This window comes from Serinus canaria, chromosome 9 (genome assembly GCF_022539315.1).
Source record: "Serinus canaria isolate serCan28SL12 chromosome 9, serCan2020, whole genome shotgun sequence".
Taxonomy (NCBI): Eukaryota; Metazoa; Chordata; class Aves; order Passeriformes; family Fringillidae; genus Serinus; species Serinus canaria.
In genome coordinates this window covers 11,617,860-11,642,311 of record NC_066323.1, presented here as the reverse complement: position 1 = coordinate 11,642,311, position 24,452 = coordinate 11,617,860, and the positions used below count along the sequence as shown (strand labels likewise).

Below are 24,452 nucleotides of genomic sequence, written 5' to 3'. Positions count from 1 at the left end.
TACATGGTAGTACCTGTCCTTTAATGTTATGTTTTTTATATGTGTTGCAATCTATCAGGACATCTGAATTTGAATCCAGTTTGATCTCCTTTTGCATGGCCATAACAGGAGAAAAACATCAAGGAGCCTGTTTCCTACAAAGATACAGTTTTGTTTTCCCTCTTGTAGGCAAATCCACCTCTTAAACAGGATCCCCTCCAAATTGTATATTTAGCCTGATTTAGAAATATAAGAAAATCAAGAAAAGAAAAATCTTAGGAAAAAAACCCAAGTCACAGCTGCCATCACTGAAGTTACTTTGTTGCAAGTATTACTATCACATGAACTATTAATCCCTTCATAGCACACCTGAACAAAGCTGTCAGCTGCCTGTATGAAACAGCATTACCTTTATTTCACACTAAAGATAACCAGGCAGCAACAGAAGCAGCTTGTCTGAAAACATTTCAGCTATTTTTGCAAGCTACTGAGCATTGCAACAAAATTTTAGCATCACTAAGAATGATCTTCAGCCCCAGAAATGGGAACTGTGTATTGTGCTGTTGAAACAGTAGATTAATAATCAATGGTCTTGATCAATAGCTGCTCCAGGTTCACTGGCCAGAGCTCTCAGTTGAACAAAACAGTTTTGGCCACATGTTTTCCCCCTCTTTGGTGGAACAGAACAGAAGCTGGCTGAGCTTCTTGGAGCAATCCCTGGGGCTCCTCAGGCTGGTAAGCATGAAATCCTGTCTCTGACAGAGCATTTGAGAACTGAGCCATGGGGCTAAAGCAAAACTGACAATTATGTAGACTACTGACTTTATACAACAGACATTTCCATGAGCTATTCATGCTCGTGGAAATCCTACTTGTCTACAGAAGGAAAAAAAATATTACCAAACTGTGATGTGAGGTCACAAACTATTTCTACACTGCCATTGAGGTTAGCCTAATGTACCAGTAATCATTACCCTGTTAAGTTGCAAGTTTATGAGAGTCACAAGGTCTGCAATATCAAGGTAGGACTTGGGCATCTTTCAGTCCTCTGTCTCCATCTCAGATGTTTTAATTAAAACTGCTCTAATAACTCAGTCTTTCAACAGAACTTGGCTGTGTTGCTTACTGGACAGCTGGAAAGAGCATAGTAGCAGAATGACAAGGCAACCTTATAAAACAATCTCATACTTTGAATCAGACTTACAGATACAGGAAGATTGAACTTCCAAATCAAAACTGTTAAACTAGAATGAATCAGAACGTGGCGATGCTCATTATTTAGTGTGCAAATAGTGAAAAGCATAGAGGCAAATCAGAAATACTACCCAACGATTCATCCAGTGATGTAACAAAAGATAAACTTTTCCTTATGCAGAAAGGATATACACAGTGATGAAGATAAACTGCTTATGTAAAGGCTACTGTAACCTTAAGGCTATAAAACTGTAAAGACTGTAACACAAAAAATAAATGATATATTTTTGGGTGTTTCTTCACCCAAAAGAAAGCATACTCAGTAATTAGTTAGATAATTAAGTAATATGTCATCAGGACTATTTAAGTAAAAGTGTCTCTAGAATATGGCAGAAAATGAAATGGCAATTAGATGAATTTTTAGATCATAACAATGTCTAATAGTCAGAAATTTAAGTCACCTTATCCAAATGGTTCTATTATTTTTTTCTTTGCTATCATTCCTATGGACAAAGTGGAGTCTACTACAATTAACAATGTGCAATATACATGACACTGACCTCTCCAGCTTTTGGAATGGGAATGTTACATTCCACAGCTCCATATTGCTTTAGAACAAAAGCATATATTGGTCCATTTACAAGCCTGCAATTTATACCAATAGTAAATCTCTCCATGATAAGTAAATCTCTCCATGATAAGTACTTAAATTTTGATTAATAAGTACCCTCACAAGGAACCAGTACTAAAGAGAAAATAGCATCCAATTAAATGTTTTGATCCTTGCATCATTCAGAAAATTTTAGGAAAAAAATAAATTCAGCAGACAACACCACAGTGACCCTCAAGTACAAGAGACATGGGTCTAGAGAAAGATTAATAGGCAGTAAACATGTCATTATTCATGTAGCAGTTTATCACTATTTTTCAGAGTCAACTTTAAGTGATAGGCTTCTTTTAGTCACTGACAAATGTGGTGAACTTTGTAAGGATCCGTTTTAGGACCTGGACATCAGTGCCTAACTCTTCATCAATAACTAAGAAATCACAGCAGACAGGCTTTGGTCATCTGGGATTCTTAAGTTAAGTAAACCATCACTCCATCACAGGATGTCTGCAAGTGATGTATGCTCTCCCTTGAGGATTACTTCCCTCTGTGAGAAGATGCAGCTTTCTAAAGCACTTTCTGCCATGACACAAAGCAGGAACTACCTTATCTGCACTTTGACACACAGACCATCCTACACATTCTTCTGGTTTTAATTCATTAGTTTCATGCTGCATCCCCAAAACTCAAGCAAAAAAAAAAAAAAAAAAAAGAATACACTTGCTTGGGTCGATTTCTTAAATTATCTACAGGGAGTTTAAAACTTGATAGTCATACAAAAATAATTAATTTACACTCTAACAGGAAGTTTGCAAGGCTACTGTGAGATATTGCTTGGGTTCAAACTTAGGGGAAATCGAAGACACGACCATACAGACTGATTCCAAGCACATCGTTCCCCAAGTTCCTGCTTCATGGAGCACCAGGACCTCTACAGAGCTCAAAGGGAGCACAGGAATCATGCTGCCACCAGCACACTGGTGACACCAGCACACTGGTGACACCAGCACACTGGTGACACCAGCACAAGCCTGAACTTGTTAAGAAACAGACAGCCCACACTGTGAATGATTGAGATCTGGGCAGAAACGAATGTGCTCTAAATGACAAGCAGCCCCTGATAAGACACAGGCCATACCAACATCCTCAGGGGAGCTGCTGGCAGGGAACTGTGAAGACAGCAGCTCCCTGCACATGCTTAGCAGAAGTTGGAGATCTGTTTGGGGATTCCCAGAGGGAAATGGCTGCTGTGCATCTCTCTGGGTAGAAGGCCACACCATCTTCCTGGTGTGGCCAGCCCAGGATGAGATGGGTGAGTGCTCCTCACTGCTATGAGCAGGGGAAAGGAGAATGAGTTCAAAACAAGACTGCTGACACCTCTGGAATTGTCTTACAACTACAAAGCAACCATATTTTTACTTAAGTAGCTTCTAAAACTCCAATATTTAGGCGGAAGAAATAAGAGCACAAAATAACCCTAATTAATCAGATTCTAATAAAATTTCTGCTCCATTTGCATTTCCTAAGATGCTTTCCTCTTTCCTATATCTGTCTCTGGGCAGCAAGGGCGACATTTGGGCACTACCTTCAAATATCTTGAGAATGATACCATTTTTCTGTATCTCATAAACAATGAAAACCACACTGGTTCTGATTTAAGAACTACTAACCACTGTCCTTTGAGCTGTTTTGTCTGCTTCTAGTTTCTACAGGAAAATTACCTATGATCTGCTTATTTGACAGATCTTTCCCCCTACAGCTGAGCTTTGCCCCTACGAAACACTGTGACCTTTTTAAAAAAAGTTAAAGCTCATAATAGAAGAGCAAATGGAAGCAAAGACTTTAGAAAGCCAAGTCAGAGCCTGATTTTAAGGAGCACATGTAATCAACAATGTCATGAAGGATGGAGGTCAAATCAAAACACGATTGGCAGTCATCTGAAGGAACTGAAATTTAATTAGGCTACAGTAATGACCACAGTATAGGATTACTTTCACACAACATCTTTGTTCTACAGCTAACAGCAATGAAAGAAAAAATGTAACCATGGAGCAAGTAATTATATGCAAAGTACTCTTCACAGACTTTATCCCCAACTTTGAATAAATGCATAACAAAAAAGGGGACTCACTTGGATTAAAACCAGTTTGTTACACAGAACAGACACAACAAAACCCACTCAGCTTAGCCAAATCAAAGGAACTTCAGGTACTGAGTCAGCAACGTGCATATGGAAGTGCCAGCCTTAGCTTTCTAACTCCATTAAAATGGCAAGTTTATTATATGACTATATGATATTAAATCATTCATGCTCCAAGTTGGCAAATGACTTACATTCAACAAGAGAAAAAGTAAATAAAAATTTAATGCTGTGACTGCAAAGCAATGACTTGAGATATAAAACTTGAAAGTATTTCACTGTAACTCTGGTTTGCTTAGTTTTTATATGCTTTAGTCTTTACAAGAAAATAATTAAGTTCTGCAAACTATTACATTTCATAGCTTACAAACGTATGACAGAAGTGAAACAAATGGCCCTAAGCTGTATTTTCTTCATGTGAGGGCTTACTACTCAAATGTTTCAAAAAGCTTTTGTTCAGAACAAAGTCTCAGCTAGCCCACGACACCTGTACAGGTGTCAACATTACTGACAAATGGACTTGGAGGCTGTTCCATTCACATTCATTCCTAGCAATTTCAGAATCAAGTTTCCACAGGCATTCCCACCTCCTGCCAATGACTCTCCCATGCACATGGTTTTACTTAAAATTTGTTGAAGAACTGGGTTTTCTTTTCCAACTTGTGAGGACATAGGATACTGGATGAATAGTACGCTGTCCTAGGAAAGATGCTTTGTATGTACTATCTTTTGTTTATCCTGTAGCTTTGCAACATTCATAGTTTTGCTGCCCAAAAGGACTAAAAGGAGAAGAAATAAAAGAAGATAGGATATATGTGTTTCGTTTGAGTCTGTGAGATTTCAACTCTAGTGAAGTGAATGGCAGAGCTCCTGCTGCCTGCCTGAAGCATGGATTCACCTGAAGCATTCAACATCTATGTGCACCACCTAGCAGGCTTTAGGTGCTACTGCAGTAGGGAGAGATGGCACTTAGCTCTAGGATAAGACACTGGAAGATCCACTTCCTTTCTGAAATGATTAAAGGATTCAATTCCTAACAGTCTTTTCTTAATAAAGCTTACTAAACTAGTACTTCCCATGCAATTTCTAACCAGAAAAGTGCAGGCGAGGAAAAAAAATGACCGTCCTTTAGAATCTTCATAAATTGCATTTCACACAAACAAACCAGAAAACCCCGAGGGGAAGTGGAAAACAGGGACAGGCAAGCGCATCTTCCTGCCGGCGGCAGGAGGGGAGCCCCGGGAGGAGAGCCCCGCGCTCCCTCCGCGGCCGCTCAGCGCCACCGCGCGCTCGGCACCGGCACCGCCGGAGCTCGCCCCAGCTGCTCCGGCCCCGCGGGGAAACAGCACGGCCGGCACAGAGACATCCTGCAATCAGCGAGCTACAACTCCCAAGAGTCTTGTGTGAAAAGTAACAGCCATGATGTTTTCCTTTTCTTGAAATGTTTTAAAACTGTAGGTACAGTTGAGGTATGTTTATTGGTTTTTTATCATGAGGATTCAGAAACAAAAGTAATTTGCTATGTCTCTTACACGGCAAAAGAGGAAACAGACTACAAGGAATTACTATAAAAAGAGCAAAATAAAACCCAGAAAGCATCATAACACAGCTGTATAAATCCATAACGTAGATACATTTCAAATATTTTGTGCAAGGTCTGCTCCTTCACCTCAAAAAGGGTTTAGTGGAACTAAGAAAGAGAAGAGTGGCAAGGCTGATTGAAACCAGGAAAAATGTCCATGCAAAGAGCAGCTACACCACGAGAACTTTTCAAGTGAGAAAAAAGAACATCAAGTGCAGGTAGCATACACGTCTGTGAAGTCATGAATGGCAAAAAAATGAAAAGAAAAAGATTACTGAATGTTTTTCACAGTGCAAGAATTAAGGAGAACCAAATGAAACTGGCAGGTGGCTCAGAAACAAACAAAAGGAAGTACTTTTTCTCACAATGTGTAGTTGAACCCTGGAACTAATTGCCACAGGATGTTGCAGATGCCAAAGTTTACATGAGTTCAAAAAGCAATTAGAGAAATTCACAGGAGGAAAAAAAAAACCTCCATGAATGCCTATTAATCACAAAGATATTACCTCAGGATTAGGAAATCTTGGAACCACAGACTGGGCTGCTGTGAGAGCACAACAGGCAAGTACTACTGTATGCTTATGCTGTTCCCACGCCTGCTCACTGCCAGGGCCAGGACTCTGGGATACATCAACCACAGGTGTATCTTTCAGTACAAGCATTCTTATAGAGTGATTGCATTTCAGGACATTTTTGAATTCAATTCTCCCAATTCAGCTATTCATACTTTCCCTTGCCCCTTTTTGCACCTCATGATCCTTTCTTCCCAAAGGACTCTAATCCTAGGGCTTCTTTATTTCCATAAACTTAGTAACCATTCACTGGTACAAGCATCATAACAATATTTATGTTAAGGAGTACATTTATGTTACATTTAAAGCATATTTTTGAAGAAAAGCATCTTTCAGTATATTAAAAAATTAACAAATTATTTCAGATCTGTTTACACTCTTTAAAATACCTGGAATAAAACTTGAGATATGAACAGTGAGAAGCAGCAAGATTCAGAGCATAAATGTCAAATAAGGAATATTCTTATATAGGACTAAAGTACCAGTCAAGGTTGTAGAACACAGACAACAAAACCTGCTCAACTAAGTTTTGAGTCCTGTGTGAGCTCTCATCATGAGTCTTGGTCACCCATGTGAGTAATAGCCATTAACCAGTATCCTGAATAAACAATAAAACACTTCTCAGTGCATCAGCACTAAAAGACTGATAAAACAACAGTGAGACAGTGTTGCCCATATAATCAACATCAAGAGGAGTCATCCCAACCCGAGGTATATAAATAATTTACATTTTCAAGTAGAGTTTCTAATCAGGAAGTGAATCCCAGCCCCATATTTACAAATTTAGACTGGAAATTAGAAGTCTATTTGTAACCACCAGAAGAATGACATCCTGGAACATGTTTTCAGGGTCAGTAGTGAGCCCCAACAAGTAACTGATTTGAAGACAGAGCTCAAGATATTCGAATCAGCTGGGTTATATAAACACAGCTGCATGGAACAGAGAGACTGGACTTTGTGATTCAGGAGATCACTGCCCTTCCTAATTAAAATACCAAAATACTTTATGAAGTCAGGATTTTTTTCCTTTAGGAGAGTCCTGAACTTTACTAAGTGCTACTAGAATGAAATTACAGCCATCTGAGAGTTCAATGCTCATGCCATCAAAATCTATCTCAGGGGTATAAAAAAAATCCTTTGCACCATAGAAAAGCATTCTATTCACCAAGGGAAATGCAAAGAATGCCCCTTTTCCAGTCATATTCCCATAAAAATCACTTAGCAATAAAAGCATGCAGAAATAACACAGCTGATCTGAGTACAGAGCTAAGCAGTGGTAGTTTTAAAATCTTCCCACAGGTACAATAAAGCAGAACGTGTCATCATACATTGTTTTGCACTGAGTAACAATTATTTCTTTAGAATAATGTGCGGGGGATCTGTGACCTCCTGAATTTAAAGAAATACAGTGCAGTGACATGTTTTTGCTACACAGTAATTTATGAAATGCAAACGACACACTTCAAGCATTTATACCAGCACACTGACACCTCAGGTTATGAACACACACAGGCTGTTCCTACAGGTCTAGTCTTAGTTTACAAAATAATGACCTCAGCTGCCACTGCTTTGAAATGGGAGCCTATTACTGAGGCTGGGGAAAAGCAAAGTTGACAATACAAAAATTCTAAGTCAATTCCAGTGCAAAATAAAGACATGTTAAGTTAAACATCATGGGCATGTTACAGTTTTTAAATTTTGTTTTAAAACACTGAATACTTGAGGATAAATCAAAACTGCCAAGGTTCCCTCTATACCAGTGTCTGCACAAGAAGAAAGCCCAAAAATCAGCATCCAGCATCAAATAGAGATAGAGAACTTCCTCCATTTTTCCTTCAAAGAGTCTGCATCCTACTATGTAGCTACCACTCGTTTTACCTCAACATATATAGAGAGGAGGAGAACCTCTTATGCTGTAAAACGTGTTCTACCTACTCTGAAAGACTGTTTACATAAAGGTTGATATAGGATTTCAAAAGCCACACAGGATGTTTGGAAAAATGATGTAGTATCATGAAAATTATACAGTCATAGCACCTGTTTCAGAGATCAGTCAAGAAAATCTAGCCAATTTGCCCTAGATTACCAAAACTCCTATTCACAATTCCAAAATATTACATTTTCTAAAGGAAAATAAACACAATTCACTGGGATTTCAGTACCAATACTTCCAATAAGTATTTTCAGTATTTTCAGTGTAGCCAAACCAGCACTATTAAAAAGAAATACTTAGATTTTGAGTTAATTTTAAACAAAACATTTACTTTATATTATATTTTGGATGTAAAATATGAAAAATGATTCATACTTAGGTAACTAACAGCTATTGAAGACTTCTCTGTCCTACTGAACCCCAGATATAAGAACTTTCCTATTACTTTGCTAACTGAAAAAAAACCCCAACTGATCACAATACTCATTTATTCTGAATTAAATATCCCAAGTGATATTTTAAGACAAAAATTAGTCTCTACATCAAACACAAAATAGAGATCTAAGAAGAATGGCCACCTGTGATGTGAAAATGCAGGTATTTATGTAACTACAGGAACTTCCTTTATCACTAGGTTTTTTTTCTATTCCCTCTTGCACAGCACTGTTTTTTCCCCTCTCAGACCTGGTGCACAGCTGGGGTTTAAGTGGAAGTCTCACAGAATGGCAGAATGCTGCCAAGAAAACAATGGTATGTGTGCAAGACAAAGTCCATGAGCTAAGAGTCAGTCTAAACCCAACTGGGTGTGCAGGCAGACAACAGGAGACCTGGACTGTCACCTTAAAAACTTTCACTATTTAAAATTTTATTATATTAATCACAAAACCCTCATGGTTTTTGAGTTACCCAGAGCATTAAACTACTGTAATCCCTCTGGAAGAGGAATCTCCCTTTAAATATTACTCTGTTTTAGCTACATTTTTTCAATATATTTATATAAGTGAAGTTACATCTAGAGTAAGTTATACTATCACACTACACTACCTATGTTCACCATAGAATCAGTAAGATCTGACAATATTTAAAAAAAATCTGTATGATATTAAATAAATGCCAGCACATGAACAACCCACATCACACTGAATATTCTCAAGAACAGCAGTAGAATTTACTTCATTTCAAGCTCATTCCAAAACACTGTAGAGTGGGTACTCACTGAGATCTTCTGCAAGCTGGACTCTCTTGCCAGTTAGGAGCTTCACCTTCTTTTCATTGTCTTCAGCAAAATCTTCAAGCACTTCCTTTACATTCTTCTCCAATCGCCTTACTGTAAAAGAACAAAACAACAAAGCAACCAAAATAAGTGAGTGGCAACACACTTGCAACTCCAGTGAACTAAGAACACGATTTTGGGAAGGTCTGTTGGAGAAACAATATATATTACCATACTTATTAATCTGATAGGAGAAAAAGCAAACTTCTGAACACAGAAGCCCCTTCTTTGGGCCATTAAGAATGGAAATTCTTTGAGAAAGATTTTTAGATTTCAAAGGGTGTTTCCCCTCTAAGCAAAATTATTACCGGATGACTTTTTTAGAAGGAGATAATTTTTTGTTTCAAGCCCTTCCACTGAGTGAGCCTTACCTTCAGTGTTGGTGAGCTGCTGCCTCAGGGTATTTGCTGTAATGGCCAGCATTCGCTGTATTCGCCAGAAGAGGACGATGTCATTACATTCAAGCTGGAATGACAGAACTTGTGGGGTCAGACCCCTGATGTCCAGTGAACACCCTACACACAACAAGAATCTCTTGACACTTTTAGCAGCAACTGTAACCTCGTGTATATATATCCAGACCTTGCACAAACATCCCACAGAATTACTGGTGTAGGTAACAAGGAAACACATTAAAAATACTTCGCAAGAACCACATCAGCCTAATTTAATGCACTGCATCACCTTTATGTCTGCTATTTTCAACAGAAAGAGCTGTATCATGGGAAACCATGGAAAAACAATTTGCACACACTTTATGCAGGCTGGGTAGTGTAACCTAATGCTCACTGGAACACCACTGCTGGTAGCAAATACACTGAGAGACAGCAGCTGAGCTCCAGGGCCGGGCCAAGGGCTGTCTTTGTTAACAACAGAAGAGACAGTTTCTACACCTGCAGGAGGGACCATTAAGTTCACATTAGGGCATCTTAGAAAAGACAGCAACATTATTAGGAGTTTAAGTGTCATGAAGAGGCAGCTCTCCATATTGTGATCTCCATCTCTCTTGTCTCTTACAGGCAAAGATGTTTCTAAAGTTACAAAGATTTCTGGATTCATGGCTCATTAAGAGAAAAAGGTGAGGAGCTCTACCTTTCCAGCAATTTCTCTTTGATTTAAAATATAATGGTAAGAAAATAGTGTATTCTTTGAGTGATTTGATCTATACTGTCCTTTATTGCACAAGCTTGGGTTCACAAAACTAGGAAAGTTATTTATAAAGACCTGTTTTGAAACTTCATAGCTGTTCATTTTTTTTCCCCATTGATCACACATGGTTCGAAGCATTACCTATAAACATTTACTGACCATAGTTTTCCTGTAAATCCATAGGGATGTTTTCTAAATTTTTTTGTATAAGTGAAGCAAATAACCATCAATGGAAAAGCAGGACAAATGGCTATCAAAAACATAACAGCTGTACACTACTGGTTTTAACCATGCATTTTCAATGCACATGGATTAGAAACAGATGTTTAGGTCATGGCTGATACCTAGTGGTCATTTTACATAATTACCACCAGGATGGCATTTTATTCATTACAAGCCTTATATAAAACGTATCTGAGATCACCAGCTATCTGGTCAGGCTACTTTGAAGTACTTTTAGATTCTTTTTTCAACTGATATAGAAATATTAAGGCAAAACACCAGTGTAGATGAAGAACATCTGTTCTTTAATTTACCTCTGAGTCCACAAAATGCCTCTGATAATAATAGAAGCCTCTTCGACATAGGTTGCAGTGGTTCAAAGCAGACTTCAGGAAGTATCTTCTGTAAATTTGGTGCCATGTGTCTTTAATCTAGGAAAAGAGTATTTAAATTTGACTAAATAAATAAATACATACACTCACTATCGTGCTTAGATTAATGATTGCATTTAATTTTAAAATGTAACTCCTAATTCCAGTGTTCCTATCATGTAACATACATCTAAATATTTCTCAGCAATTTGTCTGCAACTGGGATATGATTAATGTGTTAGTTACACTTGGCAAACACTACAGATGACTTGTCAATTTAAAAACCTACTCTTCCAAGAACATAACTGAATGTTTAAAAGTACTGTTTGTAGCCAAAACACGTTTAAATTATACACTAGAAAACATTCTTTACATTAATACTGAGAACACATTTTTGAGTTGTACCCATTAATTTACCAATTAAACCAGATTAAAGCTTAGAGAAATATTTAATGGGTCTTACGTAAACAAACATTTATAACTTTTCTTGATTCGGCTTATTATGTTTCAATTATTCAAAATTAAACATGTGAATCAAGATGCCTTCCTGGAAAACCCATAAAACATAATTAAGAAAATCAGTTGCTTAGCTAGAAAAAAACCTCAGTTTGCACTCAGCCTCCTCATGCAGAGGATGTGGATTGCTACTATGACCTTTATAAAAAAAGGTAAGTGCTGTATAGGAAAGGAGTAGCAGATATGACAACAACTCTCCTTCCTAGAAGTGCATGTATTAATGGTGCAAAGGTAGCCAAAGTTATTGGAGAAAATAAATTACTGCTATAGAAAATCTACATCTATTACTTATTAATGTCTGAATTCTCATTTATTTAAAATCTCACATTTAATTAGATAAGAGGTCTAATTACCCTTAGGGGCCTTTCATTGCAATGAGATATGTAATTCTCCAGAACATTTCAGATGTACAATAAAATCCCTTGGGATACTCTAAAAGAATCCTGCCTTTTTCTAAGTATTTTTAAAAAAAATTCTCTCTCTTCATTGTACCAATGAACGGTAAACTTCACATACAACCACACTGAAAGCTTTAGGATACACAGTATGTTTTTACTGTAACTTGCTCACAAAGGCCTTGATTACATCTGAACAATAATTTCTAACAAGCTTTGTTACAATGTAGGCAAGAAAGTCTGCTCAGCAGATTCTGATTCCAGTCTAAAGGGACAGATTCCAAAGTGCTGCACAGAATTTGTCTGCCAGCCAACAGAAGTGTGTGAATTGCGTGCAAGCAGTCACTTAGTGATTTGTCTGGAAACATCTGCATTACAAACTCAGTATTCACATGGAGTCTTTTCTTTGGCATCTAGAAAACATTCAGATGTTCACAGGGGGCTTCCATGTGTCTTGTTACAATTCTGCATCTCACCAGACACGGATCCACTGCTACTCCTCTTGCTTCCAGATTCTTTCTGACAGTCGTTACTTCATCATTTGCCAGATAAGCTGGATGATCTTCATTGCACTTGATTAATTTCTCAAGTTCATTTTTTGTTTCATTACGAATATTCTAGGATAGGAATGATTAGTTGGAATTTATTATTAGCGACACAGAGATCATCAGCACCTCCTCAAAAAACACTCTATTTGCTTAATAAGCCAGGGCAGAAAAAACCTCTGACACTATTAACTATTAGTTTTAAGTTACTTCAAAAGGAATTTGTGCAAAGACACATCAAATATAGCATTTTTAATGGATAATTCACTGTCAATTTAATTTTTTTTCCTTTTCATTATACACAGAAATGCAGAACAAGAATAGAAGGGTGGGAAAAAATCATTGGTGTTAGGCCACTTTCCCCTGGATGAATATCTGCTAGCAGGTTTCACATTCATCTATCACTTGTGACACTGATTAAAATTGTAATTTTTGACTATTAGCTAGCAGGAACTCTCCATGGGTTCATACCTTTAAGCTGCTGTTCATAAAAGTCAATTAATATAGGCTGAAGTCACTACCATGCTCCAATAGCTGGCTGCATATAGCTGACTCTAAAACTCCTTTCTCCAAAACAATTACTTCCTACTCTATCCTTTTAAATTCTGCTTACTTCTTTAAAGTATGAATCAGTTTGACAAACATCTAGGAAAAGTAATATAAAAAACCTATCAACTCTGGGCATTGAACAAAAGGTGCAATTAAAATTCAAAGGAAATTTCCAAAAGCTATGAGCAAATGAGAGGAGATGTTATGATGAATAGGGCCAATCAGAAGATACAACTATGATTACAATACAAATGATAATGCTATCACATACTAATTAAATCCAAACAGAGTGTGACAGGAAACTGTATCTGACTTCTGTTTAGAAGGCAGGCATGAAAAGTATAGAAGAGAATAGCCCAGTTTCCACCTGCTTACATTGATTTCTTTCTATTGCAAGAACTTCAAGACACAGGTCAATGGCATAATAGCAAAGATGTAATTCAGCTGAAAAATGGAAAACAGTTTACAAGTCACTCTGTAGATGGAGCACGGAAATGTATACTAAATTCTCCATGCTATTTAAAACAATGACAAGTGAGGTTTTTTTTGTAGTCTAAATAGTGTGAAGAGAATTGGTAGTTTTGAAAATTTATTGAGTAATAATCAAAGTTTTCTAGAAGTCGTGAACTGCAAATTCTTTATAACTTTTTTCCTTTTACCTGTTCTTTGGTGCGGCCTACCCAGTGCCACAATCTTTTTTTCCAGTCTGGACCCACCATATCTTCAATAACAGATTCAGCTGAAAAAGGAGGCATGATATTAACTATCAAACAAAACATATGTAACCAGCCAAATTTAAACTTTCAAAATTAGGTGCGTGAACAGGAATGAACATTTAATGTTGAAGAACATAAAATACACCACACTGAGTTAAATCAGGTGTATTTTACTTCAAGCAATGGTTGATGTATTTTACTAAAATTTAAAAATTACTTCCAACCAGTAGATACTTCAAGAAGTATATAAAAAACACAACAACCCTCTACTGAGATCACCCTCCTGGTTCCAAATCATGCATTAAAAAACCCTCAAATCTTACCTTGGCTGCAACTTGCATCAAAACTGATTATGTTAGAAACCATAAAGAGACCAACTATTTTCCCTGAATTTATCCTGTTCTCCTACATGTGCATTTAGATCACTTTTTGACTCTATAGATCTCTACCGCTTCTTACTCAGTTGCCTCATTTTAAGAGCAAGAGCATGAGAGCTTTTGAGGCTGTATTTTGCTAAATATTTCTATCAGTATCAGTACCACTGCAAGCAGTCACCACTGTGTCAGTTGGACTGATACCAAGTCTGCCTTTCAGTGAAGTGAGCTAGCTCAAGACTGGCTCAGATTAAAAGGGGAAGGAGAGTGGAATACATGACACCACTCACTGTCTTTGAGCCGACTTTGGAGCGTCTCTTCCATGAAATGAATGGCTGCATCCCACTGCTGCTTGTCAGATATTGACCGATCTTCTAAAGCATTGTGCTGGATCACCCGCTGCAATGCACAATGTCTCTTTAGCACACAGCAAATCATTTATTCAGGATTTAGTAAATAACCCATTTCTAGTATTCTTTTCATTTTTTAATGTCTGCTAAAACAGATTCTATTGGGCACACACAAGAGATTCAAGAGGCACCTTTCAAAGCACTGCAAAAATTATTTTTGTGTGCCTCTAAATCTTTTCTACAGCCTGCATAAATAATGGAAAAAATAAAGGAAAAGATATGAAATCCCTCTGGATTACAGAATCTATAAAGAGGGAAATGAAATGATGTTATTTTATAGGGCTGCACTGAACAGAACAAATAAGCTAATGCCAAACAATTTGCACCAGGTTGCCCTTGTGCAGCCAGTGGGTTATGGAGGACATTCATGAACCAACCAAAACAGTTTTATTAGATACTATTTAGGGCAATAACTACTAAAAGATTATAATGAAATGAGAAACATTGAATTAAAACATTATATAGAAAAGGTGAGATGGAAACAACAATAATCATTGTATGATTACAGCGAAAGAATGCAAAAATACTGATTATTCAACTCTAATAAAAACATTTCAAGGCAAAAAAGCCCACTACATTATACCAGGCTATCCTCTGCTCTCTCGTTCCATTTATGTCGCTTAATAGTTTCTTCTTTGACAGCTTGCTTCAGTTTATCAAAGATATCATCATGCTCTTTTCCTTTTTTTTCTGTCATGAAACGGGAAAATTCTTCTTGCAAAGTCTCCCATGCCACCTGGAAAGTTAGCAAACAATTTCTCCTGAAATGGACCATTACACCATACACCAGCTGATAAAGGCACATTTACTATAATTCTTTCAAGTATGAAAATCTGGAGACTTTCCAAAAAAAACCCCACATAAACATAAATAACTGACTTTTCTTTTGTTGCTTTATCCACTGCTAATAAAAGCAACATTAAACTTTGCTTCACTGTAATTTTAGCAAGCAGAATTCTGTTAAATTTGCATAAATCTATTAAATGTCAGTACACCTACTTGAGGGGTTTGTTAACCTTGCAAAAATAGGTTTGGGGTTTTTCTTTAATAGACAAAATTCACCAGAAGAGCAAAATACAATGTTTTTGCTCTGAATGGTTCTGGGACATCAAGTTCTTCCCAGCCGTTTCTGACATGCAAGCTAGTTAAAAGAACTGCAGTTCAGCCATTCAAACATCATCTTACTTCTCTGGAGTTATGCTTTCATTTTACAATTTAATTAAATTTTAATTTTTTAAAATTTAAATAACTAAATTCTCACCTCTACTGCTTTATTAGGCAGTTGCTTGTCAGTCCACTGCTTCAGTTTGATGTCCACAGTGGTGTTAAATGTCCCTGAGTTTGCAGTCTGTGCTGCTGGCAGGTATATGTTCTCAATCACATGAGTAGATACCCTTTCCCATAAAGTTTTCTCAAGCATGTCCTCCCTAAAATGAGAATTATTGATGGTTTCCAGTACACAAGTGACTAATAGGTGTGCATTCAATTTGTTAGGAACACAGAAAACAAGATTACAGACCACAGGAACACAATACATTGTCCAAGAAAAACAGTTTCTTACTTATAATTGATAATGCTGTTTTCTAGAACTCTATTTTAAAGGCAAACTTCTCCTAGTAAATTATGGAGAAAAAAAATAAAAAGGAAAAAATTACTGTACCAGTGCTTTGGGGTGACCTGAGTCAAACTTATGACTTCATCAAGAATCTCATTCTTTGCTTTCTCAAACAGTTCATTCTGTGCAAAAGGAAATAATAAGATTAAGTGTAGTTTGATCATGTCTCCATACAAAAGGTAAAAAAATTCAAACCGTTTTCCTTAAGGCCTTTAAGTACCAAATGATGCCTCCTGGTCATGTTCTGAACAATGTGTGTCGATATCATCAGCTACCTTGGTTTGCCATACATTTGCCCCCCCATCTCTTGCATGCCTTTGTCCAGGCATGGCATTTCAATACTCAGGATCGCTATAAAAGAATTACAAAATGAGATTCCAATTGTTTTCTTACTCTGTCTGTCTAAAAGACCAGGGAATGTAACTTCTCTTTCCAGTTCTGTCATGATCACAAAGAAACACTGACCTAACCCTGGGGGCAAGTTAAGTCAGGTAACTGTATACTAGAAGAGTGAAGGCCTTAAGTGCTGAAGCATCACAATTTTGAAGAACAGTATTTCCTTCCCCTACAATAATTCACCCTGTCCTAACATTTTGAAACGTCAGTACTTTATGTTAACTTTAAGAAACCTTTACAAGTGAAATTAAAAGGCATAAACTTAGATTCATAGTCTTCAACCCTTTGTAGCACACAGTAACAGCAGTAGTGTAATTTACCCTGTCAAGCTCTCGCAGCCGGGGGTAATTGTTCTTCCATTCTGTCTCAAGATTGAAACGTGTGGCTGCAAAAATCAGAAACAGGGCCTTGTTTTTTTAATTGTCCACAGGCACTTCATGACTACCTTAGAAGTTCAGCAGGTCATAAAACTGCCACAAATGTTGCTTATGAAATACTCTCCAAGAACTTGTAGTGTGTCTGCAAATGAGCAGAATTTTTTTCTGTCTATGCCAAGACACTCTGTCTACAAACTGCAGAATTCATGCATTAGAGAAGCACAGTAGAGTCATTCAGCTTCCAGCTCTGCACACATCAGCCCTGCCCTGGCTGACCAGATGCTACCTTTATATAGGAAGCCATTTTAAACATCTTAATCCAGTGGAAGAAACGTGTTTTGCCCACAAAAAAAAACCCAACTTGATTTTTGTTCTTCACAGTTTTTTACTCCTTTGGTTTTTAGAGTAAGTGGTACTTTGCAACATAAATTATTTTTTAGTTATTTTCTAGAAAATACCTGGGGCAATTATCAATGGGAAATGTTGATCACATAAAACATATGAAGCAATTCCCAAGTATGTTGGCAAAACATTATATGCATGTGGAAGAAATAATTGTTTGATAGCAAGTTGCTATTTCCCTTTTTTTTTCCAAACATGTTTACCTTTAAAAGCATCTGCTTGCTGCTCCACAGACTCTCTCACCATTTTCCAAAAGCAGTCTGACACAGCAAGACTTAAGTTCTTGGTTGTTACCTGATGTGCTTTCAGCATACTTGTCCTGTAAAGAAAGACAGCCAGAGGAAGTTCTCTGCATACCCATGATTTCAGGCCCCCAATTTCTGCTCTCTAGAATATAGCTTTGCTTCTCAGAGCAGAAAATAACATGTTACTGTGTACCTAACCCAAATTCCAGTCTCTTCCTCTAAAATACTCAGTGCAGATCATCACCAAGGCAAGGGGGGAAAGCCCCAAAACATAGGAACAAAAAGCCCCACCCTAAGTAAGTTTTTATTCTAGAGGTCTAGTGCAGGTACTACAGTCCCCAAGACCATGTACTGTACTTTCCTGAGGAATACCCAGCCTGTGAAATCAAAACTCCACACAGTGAGCCTCCCTGAGAACACACAAACCAACCCTTTGAATACAACATGGTCACACCAAGACAACTGATGTTGAGAGGCACTAAAACTCACTTTTGGGCTGGATTCACTTCTCTCAGCTCTAAGTGCTTAGACAGGCTGCAACTTATTTCTTGTAGAGCTGATGGAGAGACACACAAACCTTGGAAGAGAGGCCCAGAACTGCAGAGAAATCAGCAGCTGCCTGAAGATGCCTGTGTGTATCCACTGACTTACAGCAAGCATTAGGAAACCAGGATAAATTGGTCACCTCAACATGATACTTGATTTAAGCATATTAGATCTCAATTAGTCTTTCCACATTGCAATCCTTTTAAATTCCACAAGAAAAACTGATGCTAGCATTTATCAAGACAGGCTCATTTTAACAGAAAGGATAAAATAGCAACATACTTTAAAAGCTTTGAATTTTGAAAAAATTCCTCTTCATATTCTTTAATGGATTCAATGCTTTCACTGCTGTTTCCTGAAAAAAGAAAAGAGTGCTGCAACAGTTCTATTCAGACAGCTTTCTGGGCTTCCAAGGACAAAATAAGCAGAGCTAGAGCTCTCTTTACCTTTTCCAGTAACAACTGCAAAATAACCCAAAGCTTTCATTGGGAAGAGTTTGCCTTCAATGATTTGCTGGATCTATGAAAAGAAAGGATTAAAATAACCCATCATTAACTTTGCACAGAGACATTCCACAGCTTTAAGGCCAGATCTAGTCATAGCTATGCATAGACTACAGCAGGAAGCAGTTCGTCATGGGACTATGAGTTCTGAGATTGGAAATAAAACAAATGAATAAAAATAAAGGCATAAATCTACTAAGGCATAACACAGCAGAACACAAAACACAACAAAAATGCCTATATCAGAATATCCTTAGCCTTTTTGGGAAATGGAACTTGCTCAGGTCACCTTCATGAAAGGAATCAGTATTATAGCAAGCTGAGACTGAAGTCCCATAGCTAATCACTAAAAGCAAGGCCTGAGAGAGATTAAAACAACAACTACCAAAAAAATCATCATACTGAATACAGAAATAAGCACTCAAAACCATCTAGAACAGGCAAGTGAGGTCCAATATCTCTGCCAGTATCACAAGTATTTTACCATTTGTGACTTCAGCCAGCACAATATGAGAAAAAGAGTTTCACCTGTTTGGACTCACCCTGTTTGGACTAGCCACATTTTTCTCTGCAAGATCAACCTTAGTCAACACAAATATTGTCCTTTTTCCTTGGGGATCCATTTGGCTGACTAAGTCTGTGACAATACTGCGTTCTGCATCCACTGATCCATCTGAAATAAATACAAAGTTTATTTTAGGGACTATGTAATCTAACAGTACAGAAAACACAGTAGCCATCATCAAGTAAGCTTCATGTTACAAATTTAATCCAGTACAAGTAGACTTATGTTCCATTTTTGGATACACATAGTGGAAAAAATTGCTTCGTTCCAGAATCAAAACAAAGCAGTTTGTTGTAGTTCTGAAACTTTTCAACAAGTACCATCTTACTCAAAATATTCAACATTATATTATATTCAATATTATTGCATGCTACCTCCAAAAACACTTCTGTGAAAAATTTGAATTTTATTATCACCACCATTTTTCATAAATGCTACAAAAACTCTTAGCAAAAAGTTGCTTTTGCCGCAAATTTTGCACAGACTGCCTAAATTTATAAACAGACATTCCACAGCATGCTGTTTTGTACACTACACAAATTATCACAAAAGGAAAAATGCCATTAGAACAGACTACGGAGTAACATATGAACCACGATTAAAAATACAAGTGCATAATTGTTTAGACTCTTAGTACCTTGAATACAGAGGATGATGGCATTAGGATTCTGCATGTAGGCTTTGCTGATGCTAAAGATAGTTTCCTTTGTATCTGGAGCCATACCTGATGTCACAGTCTTTAATATGCATATGGAGACAATTATTTACAGAAAAACAAAGAGAAAAAATGTTAAAAAATCCCCAACAGCTAATGTTCTCATCAATAACACTACTTCATTTACATGTCTTCATTTTTAAAATTATTGCATACTCACACTAATGACTCCAGGTAAATCAACCAATACCATTCTCTGCAAACCAGGACCTTTCACACTTAAGGAGATGGTCTGTGAAATAAAATTGAAACTAAAAGTTTATACACCATCTACTTTGAATATAGTTACATAAATAAACACATATATAAAACTGAATGAACACATATTTACACGCATATGTTTTATTCAGCAACAACTCATCTTTTATAATAGAAAGTACATCTTTTAATGCAAGTATAAGTGCAGCATTGTTGTATGAAACTGATTTTAACAGTCCAAATACACCTTGTACACTGCAAAATACAAAGTATATGCAGACTGGATTCATCACAGTCCCCCAGTTGAAGAAAACTTCCAAAACATATTTACATACGTATATTTACCATGAAATATTTGAAAAGTCTTACCTCAGTGCTAACAGTGCACCCTTCTTTCACACTATTTCTCATTCTGATTTCTATTTCATTTCTCAAAGCTGCAAGCTGTTACAAGAAAAGCAAAATATCAAACAGAAAACTCTTATACCTGTGATAGAAGAAAAAATGCCTACACAGAAAAACACTTTTAGTTAGGGATGAAGATCTCAGTTTGTAAGTATTATTTCAGATGCATCTTTAGTAAGTCTGGTAAATGGGGAGGACACTAAATGACAGATTACCTGCAGATCCCTTCATGCTTGAAAAAGTGTCTGGGCACAAGGAGCGCTCAACATTTTATCCACTTCAGTGCCGGCCAAAGAGATAATTTAATAGCTAATACGATGCCTTGCCCCACTAAACATCTTTCACTCTAATTAAACAGGGGCTTAGAGATCACAGAGATACAAAATTATTCAGAGAAACAACAGAAGTCTCATTAACTTCCAGTCACTTTATTATACTTACATCCTCCTCTTTGGTCAGATCAAACTCCCGAGAGCTGTCTTTGAATAAAGCCACATGGTGGGGACCTTCACTAAGGGTCACCTAAATGTTAAAAGCTTTAATGAGAAAGTATAGCAAATCTAACAGAGAAACATGAGAAGTACTTGACATATGTACACTTCCCTCTGCAGAAACACAGTTATATGTAATGATCATTTAGCACAAAGTTACTAAATGGTACTGCTACTAGTCAGACATGGATCATATACAGACCTGCAGAGCTTTTGTCATTGGCTGAAACAACTCCCTTGCTTACAGGCCATTTTATAAACCTATCTACATGTATGCTTCAATCAATGTCATAATCAGAGGGAGAACAAATGGTGATTCAGAGCTGAGGATGTTTCTTACCTTGACAGGGGAACGTGTCATCATCTCCCCAGACCCTCGAGGGAATATGCGGGCCTGGGCGATCATTTCTAACACGCTGGTTTTTCCTGCACTTTGGTCTCCAACCACCACCACCTTAAGTGAAAGTTTAAACAGCCATTGGCTTTTGGAAGGATATTTTGGAAGTTTAGACAAAAGCTGACTAGGAAGACATACATATGTATCAACATCAGCTGTATTCTGCTTGATAATAAATGCACGGGTTTAAAGATGGAATCTTTGAAGAAATACTAACTTGTAGTCAAGCAAAAAAATTGACTTGTGCTTAAGACAGCACATCCACAAAGCACCCTGCCAGGGCATCTACTGAAGAAAGGGAGGGCTTGTTGCTCTCATGGCAGGCAGCTGTCCTCTTCTTCTACAAAATCCTTTCTGCAAACAAAATGCTACTCATCTGGTAGATGCTGCTTCTGCCTGGAAAGAGCTGAATCCTGAGTTTCTCCATGTTAGTGGCTTCCCATAGAAGCTACCAATGCTACAGGTGGTTGTGCAAGCTGGAAGCATTCCTGGCTCTCTCCTACACCAGCACCCTAGACAGGATTTATCTAAGAGCCAAACCAGGCTTAGCATGGTTAAATTTGTTATTTTCAAAATTATCTTATTGCTTTTAAAATGAAAGACATGTCTTAAGCAAAAAGGTGGAGTTACAAGAAAATAGCCTAGCACCAACTCTGCATTATTCTGGAATATAATGAAATGCTCTATTTAATTGCAAAACTAGTGTTTCAGTAGAAATCATTGAACTTGTTATCTACTTACTCGAGGTAGGTGATCTTGAGTGTTATAACTGGCATCATAATCAGACAGGATGTCAAGTACTTCAGAATACATATCAATCAAGGACTTCTACAAAAAAAGTACACAGAGAAAACACAGCCAAATAAGAGAACAGAAGTTTCAGACTACTTCTTCTGTAAATTTGTGCAAAAATGTTTTTACTTTCTCCTGACGGTTTGAAACCACAGCTGTCTATACTGCAGCTATCTTTGTTCTATGAAATACAATACCAAGACACTCCTTGACTCCTGTGGATGAAGGGGGAAAATGAAAGCTCCTACGTACAGCATAAGAGAACAACAGAGTGCAAATTTAACGGCTTTCACGTTAAGCTAAATTGAATTTCTTCCATTAAACATCTAGAATTATTTAGTTTGATGACCAATAAACATTAACAAGGATACAGAGTTATCAAACTTATGATGCACAATTAAGATTCATCTTTCAGTTCCCAGAGGAAAGAACAAGATCCACACTGGTTAACAAATCACACAGAGAAGAAAACATCTACTTTTAAAATGTTCAGGATGTTGGCAGACAATAACAAAAGCTAGTCTCAATGGATCTATAAAGTCATTAAATGATGTTCCCTGACGCCATAACTTACTCCTACCAAACTCAATGAGACCCATGACAAAGCACAAAGGTATCAGACTGTGTGTGCAAAAAGAGTTGGAAGCAAGATTATCTGAAAATACAGTGAAGCTACATGAAAAACCAAGCCACATTTTCCAATCTGTTAGGTAAGTTATTTAATTAGACATGGTAACCCCTCTGTGGTTTTCAATTGAAGCCACTTCCAAAAGTTATATAGTTAAAAAATGAAAATGAAAGTCCCGATGACTCAAAAAATTAACAGAGGTATCCTAAAACAAATGTTAGAAGTTTATTTATGAATTAACGAATGTAATTAAGAATAGGATAATGGAAAATATGGCGTAATTATATTTCAATGTGGTTTTGTAACACTTACCTTTAACTTCCTCTGATGAATTCCCTTGTCATCTCTTTGCAGTACCAATTTTCTCAATTCTTTGTTCTCTTTCTCTAATCGCTCAAGCATTCTTTGGTATTTGAGCTATAAAAAACAGTACAAACATATTTGTGTAATTATGGACATAAGAGATTCACATGAGCAAAGTTTTACCTATGAAAAATGCATGTGCATCATTCCTGAAAAAATCTAGCCTATAAATAACTAGTTCTGTCTTGCTAATCAAGGCGAGATTAAAACTTGGTTGGTATAAGGTCTTGCTTTCTGTAAGTCATTGTCAGAGAAGAACAGACTTTTTGCTCTGACCTTTGCTCTGTGCCAACACAGGGGACTCTGCATTCATACATTCAGAGATTGAAAAAAGCACTGCATTTTTACCAAATATACTTTGGGTGTGCTTCTGTCTAGTAAATCTGAGTCTGCTGCACATAAATCACTACTTAAGGCATCAATAACTCAGAAAAGTCACCTGAGTGCGTAGTAGTTCTTCTTGAAGTTGATCAATCTTCTCTTTGTCAGAAACCTACAAAGAAAAATAATCATGGCTACTATCACTTGTTTAGTTTAAGCACTGTAAGTAACCAAATTAAGAACTGAAAGTTTCATTCCACATAAGAAAAGTGACTTGACATGCATTTCACAGCAAGTAAAGTTCTTCAATTAACATTGAAATTTAAAGCTGATGAAAAGCCCCATCTGCAACAGGAGCTTTAAATCAAAGAATTGTCTGAATTTCAGTACATGCAAATGTAAAAATTAACCCTTCAAGACTAAATACTGGGAAAATGGGCTTCAGGAAAAGCAGCTTCATATGGTGCTGAGATTTCTGGCCACTGAACTAAATGTAGTTTTAGTGGTCAAACAATCAGTATATCTTGTATATCCATTTTCTGAATTAGCACCATCTTAATGTGATAAAATCACTGAATACCTGCTTGCTACAGAAAATACTTTCAGGTGAGTATTTACCATTTATGAATATTCATAAGCATTCTTATTTCATATTTGTTTGTCAGAATTCTAAACATGCTACACAACTTCATACATTTTAGATAGGCAGGACAGTCTTGAAGGGTTATTTAAAAATTATTTAAATTACATTAGAACTAGAAAAATTAGGATATTATACTACAAGACATCTTGAGATTCAAGGAATTAATGTAGTAAGATCAAGCACTAAGAAACATTCTAAGCCAAATGTTCCTAAAATGTGTTCATCAAGATGCAGTAAACAGTTGTTTTAAACAATCCCCTTTTAATAACACAAAGGCAAAAAGCATTAATGATGGAATACAAATTCTTATGATGTAAATATTT

General features: G+C 36.9%; 1 protein-coding gene across 4 annotated transcripts in view; it reads right to left on the bottom strand.

Annotated features, from left to right (window-relative positions):
- Positions 1-24,452, bottom strand: part of OPA1 (OPA1 mitochondrial dynamin like GTPase) — a 47,862-nt gene that overhangs the window by 8,664 nt on the left and 14,746 nt on the right. For all 4 annotated transcript variants that reach the window (XM_009089150.4, XM_018912960.3, XM_018912959.3 and 1 more), the window contains 22 exons: positions 23,605-23,658; positions 23,115-23,219; positions 22,124-22,210; positions 21,326-21,439; positions 20,936-21,016; positions 20,459-20,533; positions 20,052-20,123; positions 19,814-19,913; positions 19,154-19,284; positions 18,555-18,627; positions 18,391-18,463; positions 17,521-17,636; positions 16,859-16,923; positions 16,188-16,264; positions 15,789-15,954; positions 15,111-15,263; positions 14,408-14,516; positions 13,687-13,766; positions 12,410-12,550; positions 10,966-11,082; positions 9,652-9,745; positions 9,224-9,334 (listed from right to left, as the gene is read on the bottom strand). In XM_009089150.4, coding sequence (XP_009087398.1) covers positions 9,224-9,334; positions 9,652-9,745; positions 10,966-11,082; positions 12,410-12,550; positions 13,687-13,766; positions 14,408-14,516; positions 15,111-15,263; positions 15,789-15,954; positions 16,188-16,264; positions 16,859-16,923; positions 17,521-17,636; positions 18,391-18,463; positions 18,555-18,627; positions 19,154-19,284; positions 19,814-19,913; positions 20,052-20,123; positions 20,459-20,533; positions 20,936-21,016; positions 21,326-21,439; positions 22,124-22,210; positions 23,115-23,219; positions 23,605-23,658 — 2,194 coding nt within the window. The remainder of the gene's footprint in view (positions 1-9,223; positions 9,335-9,651; positions 9,746-10,965; positions 11,083-12,409; positions 12,551-13,686; positions 13,767-14,407; positions 14,517-15,110; positions 15,264-15,788; positions 15,955-16,187; positions 16,265-16,858; positions 16,924-17,520; positions 17,637-18,390; positions 18,464-18,554; positions 18,628-19,153; positions 19,285-19,813; positions 19,914-20,051; positions 20,124-20,458; positions 20,534-20,935; positions 21,017-21,325; positions 21,440-22,123; positions 22,211-23,114; positions 23,220-23,604; positions 23,659-24,452) is intronic.